Genomic DNA, 24,957 nt, shown 5'->3' on the forward strand with positions numbered 1-24,957 from the left:
GAGAAGCAGTGTTAGAGTCTTGTGCTCATTTGCTGACATGCTTAGATTTGGTAATGAGATGGAGGACTTTTAATATGCACACCTTGAGTAACTTTATTTTGCAGTCAGAAGATTTTTCACATTAGAAAGTAATTATGTGTATTCAGAATTAAAAAAAATTATTGTCATTACAACAATAAAAAATAACTTGCAAATGAAGTGTTTTAGTAAGTAAGTTTAGTAAGAATATGGAAAGCAAATTTGAATTGACTTGTTCTTTCTTTCTGTTTCTCTGTCCTGAGAGTGATTAATAGCCACAGGCCCCAGCACTTTTGAGTCAGGGTTGAGGTGACCTACCTACTCTTTCAGCCTACCCTGGTGCCTAGACCTGCCATGTCTCCTCTCTTCTGCACCAGAAACTGTGGTCAGTTGTCAGATCAAAAACCTTTTGTGGCTCCCATTTACCTAACTTTAACATCATAATTATGACAGCAGCAAACATTTCTATACCCCTCTTTGCCATTAATGCTGAGCTCTTTAGATAGAGTCACTTATTGGTTCTTCATAGCAGTTCTTTATAGCAGTCCTGTCACAACTTTATAATGGAGGAAACTGAGAGACAGATTAGCTTGCCCCAAATCACATAGCTGCTGTAGGTAGAGACAGGATTGAACCTCATGAGATTGGCTATAAAAGCTGTGGTCTTAGCTCCCTGTCAAATGGACTAAACCAGAGGTTTTCCTACTTTCTTAGTTCATGGCACCCTTAGCATGTCAGTAATGTTTTTTTCACAGTAACCCCTACGCCAAAAGAAATACAGTAAGTCCTCACTTAATGTCATATATAAGTTACTGGAAATTGTGACTTTAAACCAAATGATGTATAACAAAACTAGTTTTTTCCCTCATCAGCGTTATAATGAACCGACAAAATAAATGATGTTATTTCTTTCAACCTGCTGTAAGTCCTTTCGTTTAAAGTTGCAGTTCCAAAGAATTGCTCTATGATGTTAAGTAAGGACTTACTGACAGTTAAGTATTTGTCTTCTAACAAATTTAGTGACTATTAAAAAAAAAAAAAACTACACGTAAATTGAAAGAAAATTAATGTGTTTATTTCATTCCTAAATAAGTAGTTACTAATGGGATGTGTGTGACTATTGGCCACTATACAACTCCTCAAGCCTTAGAATCAGATTGGACAAGCCACCTTCATTTCCTGTTTCTCATTGATTTTCACAATGTGGCACTTACTTTATATCACAGCAGCTGCCAACACCAGCATCTCAAAGATAAGATGACATTGAAAGGAATGGGTAGCACTATTCAAAGTTGAATCTGTGAGCCGTCTCCAGCGATTGTAGTTGTTTACGTGGTATATGACAAATCCACATGCTCCTCAACTTACAATGGTGTTACATCCTGATAAACCCATCATAAGTTGAATATGTGTTTTCGACTTGAAGGATATTTTCAGCTTACAGTGGGTTCATTGGAACATAACTCTATCATAAGTTGAGGAATGTACTGAATGTGTATTGCTTTTGTACCATCTTTTTTTTTTTTTTTTTTTGAGACGGAGTCTCGCTCTGTCGCCCGGGCTGGAGTGCGGTGGCCGGGTCTCAGCTCACTGCAAGCTCCGCCTCCCGGGTTTACGCCATTCTCCTGCCTCAGCCTCCCCAGTAGCTGGGACTACAGGCACCCGCCACCTCGCCCGGCTAGATTTTGTATTTTTTTAGTAGAGACGGGGTTTCACCGTGTTAGCCAGGATGGTCTCGATCTCCTCACCTCGTGATCCGCCCGTCTCGGCCTCCCAAAGTGCTGGGATTACAGGCTTGAGCCACCGCGCCCGGCCGTTTAGATCTTTAAATGGATTAAAGTAATATTAATAAAAGTTTTCTGAAAAGTTTTCTTAAAATTTGGAATTGTTCATAAATACATTTCAGTACGGTATTCTCAATAAAATTTGCTTACAAGATTATTTTAGTAGTTTAGCTAAAATACTAGGTGGTGATATTTTAAAATGTGCTGTTAAACCCTTTGGGTTTGTAAGTTTCAGTGCTGAAACTGATAATTTAATAATTTGAGGTAGAAATATTTCTAAAACAGAATACATGATTCTCTGGCTTTCATTTAATATAACCTTGATGATTAAGGTTTATTTAAAAAATCAATGTTACATGGTGTCATATTCTTTTAAGATGCATAGTAAGGCTGTGTGATCTGTTACCAATAGTGAAATGCCTAACATCGGATGTTTCGAGTTCTTGTCTTGCTTTTCTCTTTTCCCAATAGCTTTTTTTTTTTAAACTGCCAGTCAGCCTGCTTCTAATAGCTTCATTTCCCAATTAAAGTATTTTTAATCTACTATGGCTCTGAAACTAACCAGGCTTGTTGAGTAAAACAGAATAAATGTATTCTCGGCTGGGCGCAGTGGCTCAAGCCTGTAATCCCAGCACTTTGGGAGGCCAAGACGGGCGGATCACGAGGTCAGGAGATCGAGACCATCCTGGCTAACACGGTGAAACCCCGTCTCTACTAAAAAATACAACAACAACAAAAAAAACTAGCCGGGAGTGGCGGCGGGTGCCTGTAGTCCCAGCTACTGGGGAGGCTGAGGCAGGAGAATGGCGTGAACCCGCGGAGGCAGAGACCTGCACTCCAGCCCTCGGGCCAACAAGAGCGAGACCTCCATCTCAAAAAAAAAAAAAAAAAAATTGTATTCTCAAGTGAAGATTTCACTTATCATTTTGCCTGTCAATATCATGAGAGACTTTATTATATGTATTGGCTTCTTAGAGTGCTTACTGCATACTCTCTGATTTCAGTCTATGTTCTGAGTAGATGGTTCATGTTTTATTTCATGAGAACTTACTGTTTCTCGTTATAACATGTAGAATTATACTCTTGAACTCCTCTCCCCTTTTATTAGGTAATAGGTGGTAGAAGATAACAGAATAATCGAGTTATCATTGCCAAATTATACATGACTTAGAAAGTATAAATTACTTCTACTTTTTTTCCCCTCCAGGTATTTAACGAGCAGGGTTAACATGTCTGACAGGTTGTCTGAATCTGAAACCTTAGCTACAAACTCTACTGTTAGCTGATTCACGGAAGCAGTAAATTGGTGTAGGCTGTTAGCTATTATAAAACAGGAAAAGAAGGTTATGAGATTTTGGTTCCATTACATTTTGGCCTTTGGAAAATTGTATTCTATCTTAAATTAAAAATTCTAAAAAATATAATATCAAGACCTGCCCCGTTTTATCTTTCCCATTATTTTCTTCAACATTTCATAATTTTGGATTTTTGTTTTTCAAAGATGAGTGAGAAACTTTTGTTCCTTATCACTGTTTTGTAGTTATTTAAGTATACTCAGTGTTTCAGAGATGGTTGCTGGGACGCCTAAATCTGGGAGCTAGAGTAACCTGGCACAGAATCAGAATTCACTGTCAGCAGATTCAGCTACTTTCTCATCTTCCTTCTTTGTATCTACAGACTTAAAAGCTATCTGGTGCCGGGCACGGTGGTTCACGCCTGTAATCCCAGCACTTTGGGAGGCCGAGGCAGGTGGATCACGAGGTCAGGAGATCGAGACCATCCTGGCTAACACAGTGAAACCCCGTCTCTACTTAAAAAAAAAATGCAAAAAATTAGCTGGGCGTGGCGGCGGACGCCTGTAGTCCCAGCTACTTGGGAGGCTGAGGCAGGAGAATGGAGTGAACCCGGGAGGCGGAGCTTGCAGTGAGCCGAGATCGCGCCATAGCACTCCAGCCTGGGCAACTGAGGGAGACTCCGTCTCAAAAAAAAAAAAAAGAAGCTATCTGGATTTTAGTTACTTGATTGAATTTTTGAAGTATATAAAGTATTCCTGTTTTATCTCCCAATTTAATCCCCCATTAGGTTATCTGTCCTGTTTTCCTTTTGCTCAGTTATATCCTATGGGACTCATAGATAAAAGTATTTTACCTCTTCCTTTACTTTTCAAGAGGGGAATATTGTCAGAAGGATAGTTAAGTACCACAAATACTCATTTTGTCTTTTGTTTGTTCACTTTGCACTTCACACCATATATACTTTTTTGCTGCTCCTTCCCATAACAGACTTAACTGACCCATTAATAGCAGCTCTGGGGCAAGCATGCCTACCTAGTAACATAAAGACTTCATCAGTGCCGGCTACACTTGGGAATATGCTGTTAGTTCATGACATGGAGCAACTAACAGCTGTTGAGATATAAAAAGGAAATAGGCAATTTAGATGATGTGCCTTGTTTCAGTGTGAAATGAGCCTGTGTGTTTGGCTGTTGATGTAGCACGTACAGATATCTAAAAACTGACTGCTGGGATGCAGCCATGGGAATCCAAATCAGTGTTTTCTTTCTGATTAAAACTAGATGCACACATTTTTAGAAGTCTCACTTGACAACCTCTGAAATATTTAATTTTGGATTTTGTTCCTCTACAGCAGAGTTTTGAGGCTTGTAGTTGAGTGCATTGCTTTGTTTTAACATGTGTTAATCCAGTTGGATTTGCTGCTGTGTGTTCCCGAGAATATACATATACAAACTCACACATACTCTATTAGTTTTTCATTATAATTTCTGTATATCATGCAATGGATGTATCTTGTCAAAGAGACTGTCTTTCTTGTAAATTAAACATACAGTTATTAAATGAGAACATTTGAGACAGTAATGCAGTCTGACAATATTGAAAGTAGGGCCGAGCGTGGTGGCTCATGCCTGAAATCCCGGCACTTTGAGAGACCGAGGAGGGCGGATCACTTGAGGCCAGGAGTTTGAGATCAGCCTGGCCAACATGGTGAAACCCTGTCTCTACTAAAAAATCAGCTGGGCATGGTGGTGCACACCTGTAATCCCAGCTACTCAGGAGGCTGAGGCATGAGAATTGCTTGAACCCAGGAGGCAGGAGTTGCAGTGAGCAGAGATCGTGCTACTGCACTCCAGCCTGGGTGACACAGTGACGACTCCATCTCAAAAAAAAAAAAAAAAACAAAAAACTGGCCACCCAGTCTGCAGAAAGATAAAGTCAGTAAAAGTTACCTATGTATATAGGTTTGAAAAGGTCTACTGTTCTCAGCTTCATTTACACATACAGGTATGGTAAATGGTATGTCTCTATTCCTCTGAATACTGCTTTTTATTTCAAGAACACCACACTGTTAGTCCATAGTGAAATACTCTGCAGTTTCAAACATGTTTATTTGAAAGTCTAATTAAATGATAACAGAGAGAAAATTTCCTAAAGTGTAATCTTCTTTTATACAGTCAGTATGTGCTTGATTGAATTAAGGAATTTATATTTGGTTTTACTTTCCTTAAAACTTCCAAAATTATTTTTCCCCTAGGAAGATGAGAATGTGCCTACTGCTCCTGATCCTCCAAGTCAACACTTACGTGGGCATGGGACAGGCTTTTGCTTTGATTCCAGGTAGATTTTTCTTTCCTTTGTAGAATTTGGGTTAATTTAGGCCAGTGGTTCTCAAAGGTGGTCCTTGGGAACTCATTAGAAATGCACATATGTAGGGCCTGGCCTAGCTGAACCAGAAACACCAGGCATAGGCCCAGCAATCTGTGTTTTAACGTGTCCTCCGACTGATTCTGATGCATGCAATCATTTGAGAACCAGTGCCATACAAACTTTTAGCTATTAAACCAAATGCACTGATGGGAAGTTATGAGTTGTATTTATCCTTACAGTCTTACAAAAGGCATTTTCTGTTAAACGTGGAAGAATTCTTGGTACTAATTTCACATAATTGTGATTGGATTTCGGAGGTTTTAAGGGGAAAAAAAGGTTTTGTTAATCTAATTGTAAAACTAAATTTAGAGGCTCTATAAATGGGTTACACAATTGTCTACAGCAAGCATTTAGAAGCAGAGAAAGGTTTCTGGAGTAAAGACTTTTAAGGTAAGTTGTTTAGTATGAATATCAGCTAACTAGATAAATGGAACCTTGTCATATACGGACAAGTTACTGTTCTACATTTATTAGAAATATGTAATTCTTTTGTTTTTCTCTTTAAGCTTTGATGTTCACAAGAAGTGCCCCCTCTGTGAGTTAATGTTTCCTCCCAACTACGATCAGAGCAAATTTGAAGAACATGTGGAAAGTCACTGGAAGGTGTGCCCCATGTGCAGCGAGCAGTTCCCTCCTGACTATGACCAGCAGGTGTTTGAAAGGCATGTGCAGACCCATTTTGATCAGAATGTTCTAAATTTTGACTAGTTATTTTACTATGAGTTAAGACAGTTTAGCGGTAAAAAAAAAAAAAAAAAAAAATCACCTAAGATAGAGCACTGAGGAGACCATAGAGTGATGCTTTCATGTACCCTCTATTGCACTTTCTGACCAGGAGCTACTTTGAGTTCGGTGTTACTAGGATCAGGGTCAGTCTTTGGTTTATCAATAAATTTTAATCTGTTAATCTTACTTGCTTTAAAACAAAGTTCTTGTGTGTTCTTATCTTTATTTATTCCCTAGTTTGCAGAATTGTCTGAATAAAGGATACAAGGATTATTGCAATGTTACTGCACTGAAAAATGTGTATTAGTGTGCTACATTATTTAGCAGAATATTCACAAGTTTCTGTTGACCTTGTTGATTGAGCATGACTACTAAATATTATGTAATAAAAAGCATTTATCATAACAGTCTTGTGAAGTAGTTCTTCAAATACAGAGAGTTCTATAATTTAGCCCATGAAATGATAGGTTTTTAATTTTCAGAAATGGAGCTGCATGTACAATGAGATCACATGCTTTTTATATGTGAAATGTTGGTTTTAGCAATTAACAGAAGGCATATTTTGCTAATTTTATGACAAAATTTTAGAATAACCTGAATGATTATTTTTAAACTATCTTGAAGTTGTATGTATATATCTAATGGGAAAATGGAACAAGAGATGTCAATATCATTGTTTTCCTATTAAATGATCTCATAACAGGGGTGTTTGTGGCATAAAATCACAGAATATATATCAGTATCTTTTTTACATTTTCCTGATGAGAATATAAATTTGAAATATTCTCAGTGATTAAAAGTACAATGCATAAACCCAAATCAAAGTAATGTGTTTCTTCAGTTATGTCTCTGCTGTATAGAACTCTCACTAACATTAAAGAACGAGGACACATTTTCCAAGATCTATAATTTCATTGTTGTCAAATTTATTTGTGAAAGTTTTTCATTAGTCTAGCATCTTGAACATCTTTTTTTGGTTTGGGCCTTTAAAATTCTTCTGAACTGTATTCCCTTTCCCTTTTATAATGTGCATGTGAATAATTTAAAGTACCAGCTTTTGATTTTGCCACTTTTGTAGTTATCAAAATAGTTTACATTTGTTCTGAGCAAACTAAGCTATTGAAGATATTAACCTAATATTTAGACTTGGGGGCATTTTGGGTTGCTATATGTGAACTGCAGCATATGTCACTTGTATTTGTTGGTGGAAGCAGAGTTTGTATATTGTTAGAATCCTTTAAAAAGTTTGAGTCGGCCGGGCGCGGTGGCTCAAGCCTGTAATCCCAGCACTTTGGGAGGCCAAGACGGGCAGATCACGAGGTCAGGAGATTGAGACCATCCTGGCTAACACAGTGAAACCCCGTCTCTACTAAAAAAAATACAAAAACTAGCCGGGCGAGGTGGCGGGCGCCTGTAATCCCAGCTACCCGGGAGGCTGAGGCAGGAGAATGGCGTGAACCCGGGAGGCAGAGATTGCAGTGAGCCGAGATCGTGCCACTGCACTCCAGCCTGGGCGACAGAGCGAGACTCCTTCTCAAAAAAAACAAAACAACAACAAAAAAAACCAGTTTGAGTCTAGGGCAAACCAGTATTAGGCATTTGTATGCCAGCTGTTAGGACACAGCAGTCCTAGGAAGCAATAGCTTTGGAGACTCCAAGTTTCAGCTTCCGGACAGGTTATATGACAAGCAGAATATACTTAGGTAAAATATGTTCAACAATAGGGGCATTTTGTTGCAGTTAATAATTATGGACCATGTTAACCCAAAAGTATCCTTTGAATATTACAGTAGTAGACACTGTTGATCTTACTGGCCTAGAACTTATTTTAAAATAGTTTAAATCCAAGCTTGTTATTGATAGAAAAGTAATACAGCCTAATCAAAGCAAAAAAATGTAAGGGAAAACAGTCTACGTGCATCAGCTGAACAGCCTTAGAACGAGGAACTGAATGGATATATTTATTAATTTCCATGGTAAACTTGATACTGGTTTTCATAATGGACACTACAGAAAATAAAGAGCCATATTTATTTTGGGTCAGAGGCAGTTTATTTTCAATGTGATTTCATTTACATTTATAAGCAGCTTTTCTTGACAGGAATTTTGATTAAATTGCCTTCAGTTCTAAAACAAACCTCTGTTGCTTTCAGACTTAATGTGCTCTGTCCCCAACAAAACATATGAAAATATAATTTAAAGCACAGTTTTCACAGACACAGTACAATACATTCACTATACACAGTATAACAAAATATTCCCATCCTTACCTGTTTAGTAATACTGTCACAATGAATAAGTAAATAGAAATTGGAATTTATCATTGAAAGAAATGTAACATGCACAATGACTATTTTATGACTGTTTAGCTGTTGAACTACTGATCCAGCCTGCAGTTTCTTGCACTAGAAGGAGCGAAGCTAAATAGTAATTGCTGGCCTAAAAAATTTTTTTTGGTCAATTGTAGGTAGATATGAAATAGCCAAGTGGGGCCTTCTTATGCACCTAGTTGCGTCTTATATCTGGATCACCCTTTTAAACATAGGATAACACTGTATATGCAGGACCAAGGCCATACTTCAGATCTGAGGAAATTTTAGAGGGCAGTGTCTTTATAAATACTTTAAAATCCCTCATTATGAGAGATTCAGAACTTATGAATATAGAGGTTTACTCATCTGGCTAACAGAATTGTCATCCTTTCAAAATGTTTGAAAATTGAGGAGGGACCCCTGCTTCCCAGTTATGTTACGTAAGACTTTTCATCAAATGGGAACATGGGAAGAAACTTTTAATAAGCTATTTGAGTTTATGGGCAGTTAGCTATCTTGAAGCATTTTTTATTGCATAATTAGGCAACTGGTAAACTCTTGTGTTTAAGGAATAGCACTTGGGAGAAAAGAACACTCAAGGCATGATGGTACTGTCGGTGACGAAAAACTTCGGGAATGGTCCAGATGTAGGTTACTCTAACGGGTCATATTAGTCATGCTTTTCTTTGACCACCTGCTGCAAGAAGCACTTAATTGTCAATAAGGCTCATTTTCATATTTCAGCAAAGTGTTTTATAAAGCTAAACAGACATTTCCAATGAGAACGCAGACCTCTCTACAATGTGATGAGAAAAGTGCCTTTTAAAACAAGTCAAAATGAGCATGAAGAGGAGGCAACAGGGGTCTTAACAAAAATGTTCCTCTTTGAAACGTGCTTAGAATTTTAGTTCTGATTTGCAACCCACAGGTTTGGTAGGGCAGTGGTTGCAAGAATTGGCAACACATAAACATTAAATTGTTGGCAATAGAGAACTACAAAGTGCTTTAAAACTTCATCTGAAGATGAAGATATAACTAAATTTCACACACACAAAATTTGCACTTAAGTATTTCAAAGTGTTTCCTAACAGATTTCAGGGACAAGTATTTCACTAAGTGGGTATCTTGGTCCGCAGATATCAATAGGCATAAATTGAATCCCTTGTATCCAGCAGGCACTCAATGAATGTGTATTAAATGAATGAAGGAACTGAATAGACTATTTTGTACAAAATGCCATTTATAACACTAAAATGACTAGTAAGTCAGATGGCAAGATTTTCAGCTTTTTAAAGGGCAAAAGGATTTGCAAGATAATATAAAACACAGAAAGCACACCTTTTATGTATGTTATTTAAATATGAAAATATTTTTAGCATATTATGTTAAACATTCTTTCTTATTTATATTTCCATTACCTAAAGTCTTTCTACTCACAAATACTAACTCCATTATGTAAGGCATGGTAACCAGTTTGATAATGAAGGTATTATTTTGGTTTTGAACATATGTGAGTTGATGTGTTGAAAACTTCAATCACATTACAATCTTGAAAAAACATCTCAGTGCCAGCCCCTCCTCCCCCCAGTTGATACCACTGCAATACAATTCTACAATATGCAACATGCCCTCAATTTTATTTTGTTTTGGGGGAAATGTGCTGAAGAACCTAGAGCTTGTTTTGTTTAGCACCTTATATCAAAGTAATGAAAATGGGTATGATGATTACATGTGCAAATGTACAAAATCATTAACTCTACAAAGATACATCATTCCAAAATTACAGAAAAAATTTAAAGCATGCATTTAATTCTTTTTCTTTAAAGGGTTGCTGAATGCTTCCCCTGAAAAAAGGTGGCTGTTTTCAAAATCAGCAACTGCTGGTGAGGATTTCTTGGCACAGTTATGACCAGCATGTTATTGCTGCATCTTCCTGATGATCTCAGCTGACACCGGGGGATGGAAATTGATTGTGTGGTGCCGCAGGCCCTGAGCTGTCTTGTAACTCTTCCCACAGCGACATTTGAATGGTTTGCGGACACGAATCTGTGTTCTGTGACCATTCTTAGCGTGGTACTTTATACCATTCACATTCTGTGGAGAAGACGAAAATATTTCTTATTAGACGGATTCACAGAATGCCTGTCAAACTTGGGAAACCTCAGCTTGGGTCTGGACTGCAGTTCCTGGATGGCAGCTGTTTAGAGTGTAGTCTTTTGCAAGGACTCTAGTTGGGACCCTTAGGGACATTCTGGTGTGTCAATCATGGGCTGTACGGATGGCCACACACACAGCTGACTCCAAATTTCAGATGTGCCTCAATTACTCTGAAAATGAAATTACTGATTTCTTTCAATTTTATATAAAATATACATTTAGGACTTAGACTGTATAAAGAAAATCCTCTGAATCTTTTCCACTCTAAATAAAGTTAACAGTGAACAATCCTATACAAATGTCCTCAGCATGACCAACAAAATATCTTTCTAAAGAAAAAAAAAACACATTAGGGCACATCTCAAAGTTTGACGTATAGAAATTTTTGATTTGAAAACTCAATTTACATCTTGCTTCTAGACAACTGTGTTAACAATTCCCTACCATGTCTTAACCAGAGTTTCTGTCAATTTTCTGCTCTGCCCTAAGCCAGTATCTCTGATGCCACTGTGGGAGCTACTTGTTGCCCAAATCGTGCCCCCACTGTACAATTGTATATGTTTAATAAGCACCTGTGGTCAGACTGGGCCTTACCTTAAGTATTACATTCCAAACATACAATGAACTTTAAAAATTTAAGGTTATTTATATAATGTTAGTCACTAAGATTGGACTTCTTAGCATCTGGATACTAAAGTTATCAAAATGCTGTCTGAATTTCTATTAATCGGTTTTGCTAGCTCACCAGCATATTCTATGTAAGACTCCATTCTTAGAGTCACTCTCTACAGTTTTAACAACCAGTAATCCTCATCCCAATTAAATGGTGAGGAAACAGGCTCAAGGGTAGTAAGTAACTGGTGGAAGATTTAAGAAGGGATGGCAGAGGTGTGGTATTTGAGCATAGGTCTTAATTTCCAAGTGAGCAATTGCCAGATTAGAGAGTAAGGGAACACAGAAGACAGCCTAAAAACAAAAAGCACAGATTTTAGGAGAGTGAGCTGTTTCCTAAAATACTACCTAAATCCAGTCCTGCTAGGCCCAGTCCCTTGCCCAGCTAAAGGATTCCAACACAATACTGTTCTCACTCTTCATGGGATGCCTTTAAAGAGCTGCCAGAAAACAGCTCCCTGCTGTTGTCTCATGAATATCTAGCACAGTGCCTGGCACATTGTAGATGCTCAGTAAGTCTCTGTGAGTAAATGAAGTTACAACAGCACTTCCCAAGTTCATGCCTCACTAGTATGGAAGAAGGGTTGCTACTAAATATAAATGTTTGGTGGTTATTCCACTACATTAGAGATGTGCAATGCACATTCATGTTTTTAAAAAGTCCTTGGAAGAGAACTCTGCTGGACTTTGTTGAGCCCAGGAGTGCCAAGGAGCAGTTGGCTCAGAGTCTGAAAGTTGTCCAGTGATTTGAAGCAGGACAAACAGTCTGCTTTGAACACCTGGCTCCAGGCCTTCTGTACCTCAGCCTTGTCCTTCCAGCATCAATCTTTTCAAACATAAGTTCTTCAGTCTTGTTAAGAGGCATGTTGGGAGTTTCAGAGCCTGCAGGGGCAGGAAAGGGAAGGGTAGTGGCAGTGGCAGAATCAGACCCACTGAGATGTTTGATGGGTAGATACGTCCTGCCAGTCCCTGGCGGTTCCATCCCCTCCGAGGCCTAGGCACATAAGTGAAGAGGCCAACGTGTGTATCGAGCCCAAGTGAGCCTTCAGATGATTCTAGCCCCAGCTGGTGCCTTAGAGCCACTGCGTGAGAGACCCCAGGTGAGAACCACCTTGTTGAGCCAGGCAGCCCAGAGAACTGTAAAAGATAATTGTTTTAAGCCATGTATTGTGTGTGTGAGAGAGACAGAAAGAGAATGAATATTAGTTTTACGGCCATTAGAAAAAGACTTCCAACTTTAATATGGTAGAAAGTGTCCTGGGTTACAAATGCTAGAAATGCGCACCTGCCTGCTTAGTAATATCCCATTTATAGCTCAACAAATATTGAGCACCTAGCAGGGCCCTTTTCCGCGGATGAAGGGCTACTAAAGCATTTCATGTCCTTGTTTCCATGGGGAGCTTGACGCAGGACGGATCGTTAGTAATCCAGCTACCTCTGTGCCCCAGCACCATTCAAACCTTGTCAGAAAATACAGGAAACCAAAAACAGAAAAGCATTAACCAAGAAACAGAAAGGCAGAGCAACTCTTAACGGCGTCAGGGCTTAGCCATTCCATTGAGGGCTGAGGCTTTTATAACTAATTAGGCTAAAAAAAAGATTTAAGACCAGAAATTGCTAAAACCAGAGAAGCCAGTCCAACGTGAAGTCAGATCTGTCGTTCATCAAGAGAAGGACAAGCCAGGGCTGAGGGGATTCCAGCAGGTGCTGTGGCCCGTTCCCAGCTTGAATGTAAACATTATGTTGTGTGTCTGGCATGAGACTGTGAGGAAAACAGCCAACACTACACACACATCAGCTTTATGGAAAAATCAGGAAGCACATTTAGAAACATAAGGTATTTCCAGGGTTGGTCAAAGAACCTGCTGTGCCATCACTCCTTTGTCTTTGCTGCTGTGATTAAAAATGTTGACAAGTGTCAGTGGGTTGCCCTTATCACAAATGTTAGTACAAGGTCAAGTAAGACTCATGTTAAGACATTTCCTCCATCCAGCCATTCAGTTAGAGGCCGCAGGAACATTCTCTTTACAAGACCAGAGGAGCTCTGAAAAGATCCACCGAAGTTTCTTATTGCATCAGTCCTGAAACAAATTTGATCTTTCAAAAATATTAGGAAAAAAAAAAAAAAATGGCCGGAAACCTGAAATGCTGAAATTCTTTGGTCTTTGAAAAAAATGGAACCAAGCGTAAAAGGGCAAGGAAGGTTGCTAACATTTATTAAGAGCTTATCATACTGGGCACCTGATGTCAACGGCCTTATTTAATACTCATGTTCTGGATGAAAGAACTGACTCCTAGAGGAAGTGAGTGACTTGGCCAAGATCACATGGCTCGTAAATGACAGAACTGGAATAGGAACCCAGGGATGTCCGATTCCATAGTCCATATTTCCTCATGTAGTCTCCTAACATGCTAGGTACTCGTTAATTACAACAACCAGCTGGTGGTCTTTGAAAAATCTTACCAGTTGGGAAGAAGGATTGGGATAATAGTCTGGAGAAAACTGTCTGTGAGTTACAATGATGCTCTGACATCAAGCTAGTAAGGGAAGAAAGTGGGAAGGTAGGAGGTAGAAAGGAGGACTTAGGTGGGGGGTTCTACCATTAGGAACTACTTGTCCCCTCTGATGGAATTAGGCCAGTCAATAGCAGGCGATTTAGAGGCTTTTCTAAAAAGTCTACTCCAAATCAAATCATGAAGCCTAAAGTCCAGATGCCAAGCTGGGCCATCCTGTCCTTACCTGTATGGGATCTTTGTTGTCAGTACTCAGGCCTTCATGTGTGCAACATGACACTTGACCTAGATAAGCCCAATGATCAGTTTCCCAGGGGCCTGGATGTTGTACACAATGGAGAAGATGAAGTTGCTTGGGGATTTGATGAGGAAGAAGAGTAAGAAAACAAATTGGGGATGGTAGTAGTGGTAATGGTGGGGGTTAAAAGTGAAACCACTTGCAGCAATGTGGACACCCCAACAGCCGCAGAAAGCAGGAGGGCTGAGGCGCACGCAGTTCCCTACTGGCCACTGCACACCAGCACACAGGGTGTCTAGCAAGTTGGGTGGGGTCTTTAGGAACAGAAGGATTGTCTCTTCCCTCAGTCATTTAAGTAATCTGTTCAGTTAGACAACTGCAGAAATTCAGAAAACACAGAAGAGCATTAAAAAAGAACAGATACTATCACTGTTAATATTTGAGTTAATTATATCTTGAGTTACATCATTGAGTTAATAATCTCTCTCTCAATACCTTTTTTCCACTTAATGTTACTTTGTGAGCACTCCCTCATCATTAAGTGTTTCTCCGTGTTTGAAAACGGGACACTATCTGGGTCTGTCTCTGTTGATGAAACTGTCACCGTGCAGAGGACTCCAGAGGAAGTGAACTTGTGCGGGGGGGGGGGGCGGGGTTATTGTTCCTGTTTTCTCATTCTTAAAAACAAAACAAAAACTTTAAAATGCCCTTTAATCTTCGGCATTCTTTTGTTTTTTTTTTTTTTTGGAGCGGGAGTTCTGCTCTGCTCGCCCAGGCTGGGGGAGTGCAGTGCCAGATCTCAGCTCACTGCGCTCCAGGCCTCCGGGGTTTCGCCATGGTCTCTGCTCAGCCTCCCAAGTAGCTGGACTAGGCGCCCGCACCGTCGGCCGGGCTAGTTTGTTGTGTATTTTTTAGTAGAGATTGGGGTTTCACTGGTGTTACGCCAGCGATGGCGTGCTCGATCTGCGGCGTGGGACCTCGGGATCGCCCGTCTCGGTCCCCAGGAGTGCTGGGATTAGAGCCACCGCACCCGGCCTAATCTTCGCCATTCTAACATAAAAATTATCAAAGGGAAAAAACCTCAAAGCACTTCAACCCATCTTTGAAACCTGTCTGCATTATAAGGAAGGGAAGTCGCCTCTGCTCCCTGAATTCAGGCAAGCGTGAGCAGGGCAAGGGTGGCGGGCTCAGTGGTTGGGGCCTGGAGCGCCTCTGGGAAGGATACAAAGGAAATAATCCCCCCATGGCTTTGGGGCTCCGGGGCTCAGTGGGGAGCCCACATTTTCCTGTTCCCATGGGCTACGCCTTGATTTCTTTGCCCTCAGAGCATCTGTCACATCTGAGACCTGTGCTGGGTGCTGAGGAGGGACAGGGAGCTCTGAGGGTTTTGGGAGCAGTAAGGGAGATGGTGCCTCAATGTAGAAAGAGCATGTGGGGAGGATGAGAATTTGACCTACGAGAGGCGGAGAGGGGAGTCGGTCTGGGAGGTTGGTGAGGGCTCCCAGAGGTGGTGGCACTGGAGCTGTGCTGGAGAAAGTAGCGGAATTAAAATGAGAGATACTGAGGGAGAGAGGAAGAGACGGGGGACCGGAATATGCCTCTTTGCCCTAAGGACTGTTTAGCCGAAGGCAGTTAAGCAGCAGCAGATGCAGGAAGGAGTCCCTGCTCTCCCTCTGTGTGCCTAAAAACAGGACACAAATTTACAAAGACAAAGGAAAGCCCACTCCCACTTCTTCCAGGGAGATCAAAGGTTAACCAACGAAGAGGACTTTAGACTCTTTCGGGCCTGGAGATGGTACTGGAGGAATCTACAGTAACAAGCTAATACACTAACAGGACTTTTGTCTGCCTTTTGTTTTTCTTTTTTCCTTCCACAAGTTGCTGCTCCCAGAGACTCAAAGCCCTTTTCCTTTGTTACTTCTCTAAAAATGTACTTAACTGTTCTTTGTTGAAGATGCTGTATAAGCTGTGAGAACCACCCATTTCCTGGGTGTCTTGTCTCCCATGTGTATATGAAATACACATGTTGATAAACTGTTTTTCTCTTGTTAATCTCTCTGTTGTTACAGAGAAGATGTTGCAACTAGAACTTACCATGATTGAGGGAAACATTGTTTTTTTCTTCTACAGAGGGCAGGGAGCATCCTAGGCTAAGGAGTTAACATGGGAAGGAAATGTGGAGACCTGGCTTTACTGTGGGGTCCTTCTCCCATTCCCTGCTCGGCATGAGGTCTGGGAGTTCGGTACCTCATCTTCTGTCTGCTCTGTAAATGCCAATGAAATGGTGAGGACTGCTGATCCTGAGTCAGTGTCCAGGAGACTTGGCTGGCAGAGACTGCTGCCAGCAGCAAGCAGGGAGTAAGAAAAGTCTGACTTGCCTTGGGAACAAATGAGGTGGCAGCACTTCTGGATTCTGCCCGAGTCCACAGTACCCAGCTCATCCCACCCTCTTCTCTCCAGTACACAAGCCAGCAATGATGCAGTGAATAAGATGAAATACTAATCCCATTGGAGCACCGCCCTACCTTCCAGCCAGCAACTTCGGGGCAGAAAGAGTCAGCCGCCAGCTTGGGATGTAGGAGTGGCTCATCTCCAGTGCCTGGTCAGAGGTGAGGTCACAAGCCTGCTATGGCCCTGCGTATCATGACCTGCATTCTGGCCCAGAAAAGGAAACTCACGCTTCCCTCGCGGGATCAGGACCACCAACTGCCGCCCATGTCACCTGCCAGTCAATGGGGCTGGAGTCGGCAGCTCTTTCAGCCCAAGGCTCATTGAATTCTCAGTGGTGGAGAGAGAACACTCAGAAAAGCCCCACCAACCCAGACACAGACAACGGAAGGGGAACGGCCAGAAACCCAAGCAAAGGAAAAGTAAAAGAAAGTCAGAAATGACAAGAAGGAAAGGATGCGGATAAGGAAAGGGGATGGAGCTAGAGGTGAGAGAGAGGGGATGCCTGCCCTGCACCCGCTGCCCAGAACTCAGGGCGTAGCTTGTATTTCCTTTGTGTTTTGGCGGGTCAGCCTGAGTACAGGTCATTACTTGGCTCCCGCTGTTAACATGGCCGATGTGGAAGACACCCCTGGCCCGGTGCTTGGCCCTGGAGAGCAGGCAGCAGGATGGCAGTGGTGGGGAGGAACAGCTGCGGTGAGATGCGGGGGGAACCGGCCCCAGGGGCCAGTCACGGCCTTCTCTATAGAGATCAAGAAAGAAGGAAAAAGTCTCTTTCTGCAATGAAGCGCTGCCCTCTGGAAAAATGGGCCTGTCCAATAATCCTGTGGATGTTTTGTATTCCAAGGTAACCCCTGAGCGGCCCTTCCCTCCTCTCCCAACTCCATGCCTCTGACACAGAATGTACAGATGCGTCCTGAGGCCTGTTCTGACCCAAATGCAGCGCTCCTCTGCCAGCCCTCAGAGGCTTCTCACATCTGCATCCTGGGGAGTTCATTTCAGCTTAAACAATGAGCATCTGGACTTTGCATGATGGAACTGTAACAGTACATAGAGTAGGTGAAACCTAGAAATGCTAACTTTGTGGTACATTTGTGTGCCATGCTTTTACATCGACAGCTGCTATGAAAGTACTGAAATAGATGAGTGTTCAGAGAGACCTATTTCAGAAGGGGCAACATAAGTGCTTATGCTATCTTTTCTTTTAAGCTTAAAAACAAGTCGATCTGCTATGAGGGAATCAGCGTACCACCGAGCACGCCAGGTATGTTTCTGATTTTTCTACTCCTAGCTCACAGGTGGATGTGAAAGAGCGGCTAACACCTCACGGGGAAGTTTGCAATTTTGTTTTTAAAATGCCCTCTAGACCCATACTTGACCGTTGTGGTGTTGCTCATTTTGTCCCTGTTCCTTATTAGAAAATTTAGCACCCCCAGCTGCCCATGACACCCAGTCAGGCCTCAGAGACCTGGGTCAGCAGACAGGCAGCTGAAGTGGGTGGTTTGGTGAGAAAAATATCAAAGACCTTTTTTCTCCTGATCCCCTTTCATGCCAGTGGGTGGAAGGAAGCAAGAACTTCCTCAGCTGGAGGCTAAGTACCCTACCACACTCACCAAATGGCTCTGGGAGCCATCTGGGGCTTTTACAACTTCAAAGTGGTCTCCCGTGAGCCACCTGCAGGGCCATCCATTGGGGAAGGTGCTTGGCAAATAAATAGGTTGACATATTTGATATTCTGTTCTGATGGGTCCCCCAATATGACATGAATTTGAAGACTATCAAAGACATGATCCTCCTACAAAAGATCTCTCTTGACCGCCAGGATCCCAAGTAGATGAGCAGAGGGGAAAGCCCCGGTGGTGGGTGAGCACTGTCCTGAGGGCACCTGTGTGCACGCAGGGGTGAGGCCCACGCACTCTAATGCAGGAGAGGGGAGTGTCTCCCCCCAGCCCATACACTCGCTTTAAAATCAAGAAAGGGCTGCTGCCTTCCATGAAGCTTGCCCTGTTTCCATGTGGTTATGCCAAGCACGCAGCACCTCTGTTACCTTGTATCTCTTTTTACATCCAGGAACTGGGCAGGCAAAAGGCTTCTCTTCCCCTCCATTCATGCACATGGAGCTGAGGATGGCTTCGGAGCTGATGGCACTCTCTGTGGTCCAGGACTCGTCGCTGTCCGACTCCTCATAGTCCACCTCCTCCTCGTCATACTCGCTGCCTGCAGGACAAGAGAAGGGCAAGGACTGTCAGGAGCTCTCATCTCCCCACAGGTTCACCCGGCCACTCCCAGGACAGGAGACGTGGCAGTGGCAGCGCAGCGCTGACGCCCAGGGAGAGGGCACTCGCGGCACCAAGGGACTGCAAACACGGCTATTCCCTTACAACCCTGAGAGCAAGAGCCCTGCGTTCCCACCTAAGAGACCAGGGCAAGGGGTTCCCAGCAATTCACGGCTAGGAGTTGGCGGAGCAAGAACATTAACTCGGTTCTACGGCAGCCCAGCCTGTGGCTGCGAAGGCACAGGGAAGACTCGCTCTGGGGCCAAAACCAAAAATAAGCAACGATGACAGGCTCCTCACACTCCTCCACACTAGTGCCTGACAATCCCAAAGGAGCAGAACCCTGTCCCCTTCGCTTTATGCTTTACTGGCCTAGTAAACGCAAAAATCTCCAGGGTCGGGGTTACGCTTTGGACTTCTTAGGCATTTCCAGTAGGAATGGGTTTCAGGTGTTTTTCTTTATAGATTTGAGCTGGGAAATTTGGAACTAAAAGAGGGTTACCCTCACGCTAGGGAGCAAGAGACACAGAAGGCCAGGAGCTCTGAGGGTAAATCGCCAGCAGCGACTCGTCCTGGAAGACGAAGCGATCCTCTACACATGCAGTCCCAGGCACTGCGTCTGCCCTTCAGCTCATGCGACGCTTCCTGCTAGGGCTGGCCCATCGCAGTCACGCAGCTCAGACAGGAAGCAGGGATTCTCTTATATTCCTAAGGGTGAAGAGCTCTGCTAAGAATCGAATTGAAATAGACTCTACTGACTTCTGTGCAAGACGGCAGGGATGGAGAACCACTTCGACAGGCAGCCTCGCTTCGCTCTTTTTTAATGAGGCCCAAAGCCATTTATTTGGAGCTTTTGCACAATACAACCCTGAAGGACGTAATTCTACAGATCATAAACAGTGTAAAATAATATGTTGACAAGTCCTAATGCATTTACAAGCCCCGTGGAATAAATAGGAATTATAGCACAACATTAATAAGAATTATATGGTAGCAATTACAGTTGTGAAATTCATCCCCCAGGTGTGAGGCTAAATTGTACCAGGGGCCTGCCTGGGTGCTTCAGGGGCTTACTCTGCTACATCAATTATTTCAACACCAAATATTGGCACTTTTATTGGGTTTCATTTTAATAGGCATTAATAAGATTGTTTGAAGAGCCAGTTGAGCCAGGAACAGGGACGCCAGCATCTGAGGCTAAAAGTTGAAAGGAGCCAGGAAGGAAGGAAGGGACCTGAAGTTTATTGAGTGCCTATTATGTTTCAGGCACATTATATGCATTATCTCATTTAATCCTCCAGTAACCCTGTGAGGTGGGGATTACTGTCACTTTTATACACACGAGCAACTGAGCCCCAGTGAGGTTGAAACGCTTATGCATTCTGAATTAGCCATTAAGGGACAGTGTGCTTTCCCCCATTGCTTCCCAGCCCCCAGTGCCACGCTCTACTGAGGGTTCCTTTTTAATCTCCTTTGAGTCGCTGGCTCTTCACCATTTAATACTGAGATGGAATTCAAAGCAGTCTGTTTTGAAGTCTGTTAGAAATTCTTGGGTGGTGCAGAAAAAACAATTTGGCAAACATGAAGCTTTGGAGTTAAATGTGGGTTTCAGTAAATTCCGCTGTACTTGGCCATAGCTCCCTAAATCAAGAGAGCCGGTTTGGAAACGCTTGTACCAGGCGACACAGGGGTACCACTCTGCCACGCTGCTCAGGGTCTGTCCTGGAGCAAATCTTGAAATCTGTTTTTAAGTAGGGCATTGTTTAAGACATTTTACTCTTAAACAAATGCCACATGCTGGCGTCCTTTAACTTGCTTGTTAGAAAACTATAAATGCTATTTCGCAAAGCTCCTCCAGTGGGACTTCAGAAAGTTAGAATGACTAATTAATCCATCTAATTGGGCTAATTTGTTAACCTCAATACCAAGAACCAGGAAACATTCAGAATGGGGGAGGGTGGGGCGCCTCAGACCAACTGGGAGCTTAATGAAGCCCAACAGAAGACAAAACTTCAAAACTCCACTGGATCAAAAGCGATCAGGCCGAGGGGCTGAAGCTGCCTACACCGTCTCCGTCTCCAGGGAAGGCGCGTGGTATCCAGCCCCAGGCAGGGCAGGCAGGGGCCACGCAGCTCACCCTGCAAGTTGGAACACTTCTGAGAGGGAAAGGTCGTGTGGGCCGACAGGTGTAAGCTGGGACTGTCCCAGGCAAGGTGAGACACACACCACTCAGCAGCTACAATCAAATCCTTGGGTGAAACTAGTCATCTCCCTCGGTTGCAACAAGATGGACTTTTGTTTATACTTAATTTTGTCCTCTAACAGAGAACATCAGCACAGACCTGGGCTCATGGCTTTGCTTTCATTAGCTGAAGGACAAGCCGCTTGGCTTTTATTTTCTCTTTCATGAAATGGGCACAAGTCTGTTCCTTGCAGGTTGAATTTAAGGATCAGAATGAGTTTGTACAGAATACCTGGGATAGGAGGACTCCACAGAGTATGAGCTGAAAACAAGCAAGGCAGTGTAAGCAATGCCATCTTTGTAATCACATTACATAGACATATTCCATATAAAATAAGATTATCTTTAGAAGGGCCTTTTGTGAAACCAAACAAGATAATTCCAAAAGGGTTGGGAATCCCTACTGGAAAAAACACAAGAGAGACTCCAGGACCAGACAGGCCCCATCTGCTTTAAGCTCAAAGAAGGAGCAAAGCACACTCCAGCCCCCACCTCCATGAGTCTGCAGAGGCCGGGAGGGAGCGCAGCTGGGGCTCAGAGCACGGTGAGCCAAGGCAAGTGACGCCACCTCCCTGAGCTTCAAACTGCTCAACTGTAAAATGGTGAATGCCTGCACGCACTAAGGCTATCGTGAAGAATAACTGAGTTCCTGTGTTTAGGACGCTGGACAATGCCTGGCCCACGGTAGGCATTAAAGTAGTATATGGCAAGAAAATAAAATGCTATGTGAGCTGTTTATCTCATCTACTGTTCCCTTGCTCTCTTGAGAACAGTCCCCTTTTTAAACCTGAGGAACATGCTGGGGTTCTACTACAGCTTTTCGTATTGTACCCCAAATGCTCCCCTTTTATTAACCAGGTGTCCACAGCACCAGGCGGCAGCCAGAGGGCCTGGGGCGGGCAGCGTAGGGGCTGCGGGACCCGAGTCACAGGCACTCAGATGCTGGCACCAATTCGTGTCCCTGGCAGGGCGTGGGATGTCCTGCAGAAAACTTTTGAGGCCAAAACACAACTGCTGTTAGTCTCCTTTCAAACATTTTAGAACTCTAGAAAGAAATACCCAAAACTAAAGTCACCAGAGCTGCTGGGCCAGCCTTTGTCCTCTGCTTTATCCATTTCCTCATGTCTTCCCACAAGAGGAAAATAAATCCCAAGCTCATTCATTCATCTTCAATTGCTGCTTCAGCTGCTATCTCAACACTCACTGCAGAATGAACAAATCCCCAGCAGTCTCCACGCCTTTGCTAAGGAACTCCTTCTCCATTCCTGGAAAGCAGGAGGTGGCAAAGGTGCTTCTCCTAGCAACACCCTCCCAAGTTTTTACTCCTGTGCTTCAATTAATAAAAAATCGTGGCCGGGCGCGGTGACTCACGCCTGTAATCCCAGCACTTTGGGAGGCCGAGACGGGCGGATCACGAGGTCAGGGGATCGAGACCATCCTGCCTAACACAGTGAAACCCCGTCTCTACTAAAACTACAAAAAACTAGCCGGGCGAGGTGGTGGCGCCTGTAGTCCCTGCTACCCGGGAGGCTGAGGCAGGAGAACGGCGTGAACCCGGGAGGCGGAGCTTGCAGTGAGCTGAGATCCGGCCACTGCACTCCAGCCCGGGCGACAGAGCGAGACTCCGTCTCAAAAAAAAAAAAAAAAACAAAACCGTGAGCACCACCCTGAGTATGAATGTGTATGAATATTTTTATTATAAATATCATATATGTATTAATATATTATTGCAGAAACCACATCTGCAAAGCAGCAAAAAGGGTAGGGATAAAATGAGTATAAATATCTTAATACAGGAATAGTTTTAATAAATTATTTATAATTAAGTATAAAGATTTAATACGCCCTTCTCGCCCCTCACTTTGAGCCCACTGCCCTGCATGCCAGCTGGGGCTTCAACGGGGCACATCACAGTCTGCACTGAGGCTATCAGGTTGAAATGAGGCTCTGGGCTACTCTAGGGGAAAATGAGGGGACCTTAAGGATGAATACATTCATTTATTCACATGGCAAACTTTTACCCAACACCTGTCATGGGTAGAGTTGGTGATCATTAGGTCCTGTCTAAACGCCCCCCTATAAGCCAAAGGAGAGGTGCGGGGTGTCCCGCCAGGAGACAGAAGATCATGAGGAAATGAAATGATGTTCTTGTTTTGTGCCTCACACCATCCCAAGACAACAAATGTTAATTTCCACACAATTTTCGAAACAAAAAAAATATATATATATTTAAAGTATTTCCTTAAAAGAGGGCAAAAAACAACCATGTGTATGTATAGTTATAAGCAGTTGGGGCAGGAAAGATCTTTGGAGTGTGAGAGTCACAGAATGAATCTACCCCTTTGGGGCCCAGAGTGGGCATCTGGGGACAGGCTGGCAGGTGTCCTCAAGGCCACCCTCTTAGCAAGCTTTGCTGGGGAACCCTGGACTGTGGTTCAGAATGTTGCAACTGGGAGGAACTTGCACACCACTGAATCCCACACTCATTTTGGTGTCTCAGAAGTTAGTGACTGGGGCTGGGCACGGTGGCTCACACTTGTAATCCCAGCACTTTGGGAGGCCAAGGTGGGTGGATCACGAGGTCAGGAGATCTTTACCATCCTGGGGCTAACATAGTAAAACCCCGTCGCTACTAAAAGTACAAAAAAATCAGCTGGGGTGTGGTGGGTGCCTGTAGTCCCAGCTACTCGGGAGGCTGAGGCAGGAGAATGGTGTGAACCCGGGAGGCAGAACTTGCAATAAGCCAAGATCATGCCACTGCACTCCAGCCTGGATGACAGAGCGAGACTCCGTCTCAAAAAAAAAAAAAAAAAAAAAGAAAGAAGTTAGTGACTGGGGGTGGCAGTGGGGAGGGTTAGTGGGTACAAAACAAATAGAGTAAGACCTAGTATCTGCTAGCACAACAGGGTGACTTTAGTCAATAATAAATTGTATATGTTAAAATAACTAAAAGAGTATAATTGGATTGTTTGTAACACAAAAGATAAATGCTTGAGGGGCTGAAGACCCCATTTTACATGATGTGATTACACACTGCAGACCTGTATCAAAATATCTCATGTGCTCCATAAATATATACACCTACTATGTACTCACAAAAATTAAAATTAAGAAATTTAGGCCAGGTGCAGTGGCTCACGGCTGTAATCCCAGCACTTTGGGAGGCCGAGGTGGGTGGATCACGAGGTCAGGAGTTCGAGACCAGCCTGGCTAACATGGTGAAATCCCGTCTCTACTAAAAAATATAAAAATTAGCTGAGCGTGGATGAGTGCCTGTAATCCCAGCTACTCGGGAGGCTGAGGCAGGAGAATCGCTTGAACCCGGGAGGCAGAGGTTGCAGTGAGCCAAGATGGTGCCATTGCACTCCAGCCTGGGTGAAAAAAAAAAAAAAATAGCAAAAGAAATTTAAAAAAATGTTAAAGTGACTGGCCCACAGTCACAGTGGTCCATAGCCCGTTCAGGGGGCTTCCCTTCTCCAGGTCTACCTCATGATGCAGGATTCTAAGCAGGAAAAGATCACGCTATGGCCTGCACCCATTCACATTCCCTCTCTCCTCCACCCCACCCTTTCTAGCTCTAAATCCCAGGATGCTTCAAGGGAAAGGGACAAGGTGCTAAGAAAAAACCTGTTATGTGCCAACCACCCCTCCCGATACATTCCTGTTTGGGGGTCCAGAGGAAAGCTTTCTCACCACTACCACAAAGCTCTCTAGCTTCGTTCATCCTATGTACCTACTACTTTGTAACTTCTAAGCTACATCTCCCCATTTCCTCCCTCTACCCCATAACCACTGTTTTATTCCCTATCTCTGCATATTTGACTTTTCCCGCATATAAGTGAGATCAT

General features: G+C 43.1%; 2 protein-coding genes across 5 annotated transcripts in view; one reads left to right on the forward strand and one right to left on the reverse strand.

Annotated features, from left to right (window-relative positions):
* The window catches only part of TAX1BP1 (Tax1 binding protein 1), an 89,214-nt gene extending 82,062 nt beyond the window's left edge, over positions 1 to 7,152 (forward strand). The window contains exons 16-17 of the mRNA XM_017881470.1: positions 5,352 to 5,434; positions 6,031 to 7,152. Coding sequence (XP_017736959.1) covers positions 5,352 to 5,434; positions 6,031 to 6,232 — 285 coding nt within the window. The 3' untranslated portion in view covers positions 6,233 to 7,152. The remainder of the gene's footprint in view (positions 1 to 5,351; positions 5,435 to 6,030) is intronic.
* A 1,131-nt stretch (positions 7,153 to 8,283) lies between these two features.
* The window catches only part of JAZF1 (JAZF zinc finger 1), a 275,619-nt gene continuing 258,945 nt past the window's right edge, over positions 8,284 to 24,957 (reverse strand). For all 4 annotated transcript variants that reach the window (XM_017881472.1, XM_017881474.1, XM_017881473.1 and 1 more), the window contains exons 4-5: positions 18,639 to 18,808; positions 8,284 to 10,656 (exon numbers count right to left, since the gene is read on the reverse strand). In XM_017881472.1, the coding sequence (XP_017736961.1) occupies positions 10,480 to 10,656; positions 18,639 to 18,808 (347 nt within the window). In that variant the 3' untranslated portion in view covers positions 8,284 to 10,479. The remainder of the gene's footprint in view (positions 10,657 to 18,638; positions 18,809 to 24,957) is intronic.

This window comes from Rhinopithecus bieti, unplaced genomic scaffold (genome assembly GCF_001698545.2).
Source record: "Rhinopithecus bieti isolate Rb0 unplaced genomic scaffold, ASM169854v2 scaffold_13014, whole genome shotgun sequence".
Classification (NCBI taxonomy): domain Eukaryota; kingdom Metazoa; phylum Chordata; class Mammalia; order Primates; family Cercopithecidae; genus Rhinopithecus; species Rhinopithecus bieti.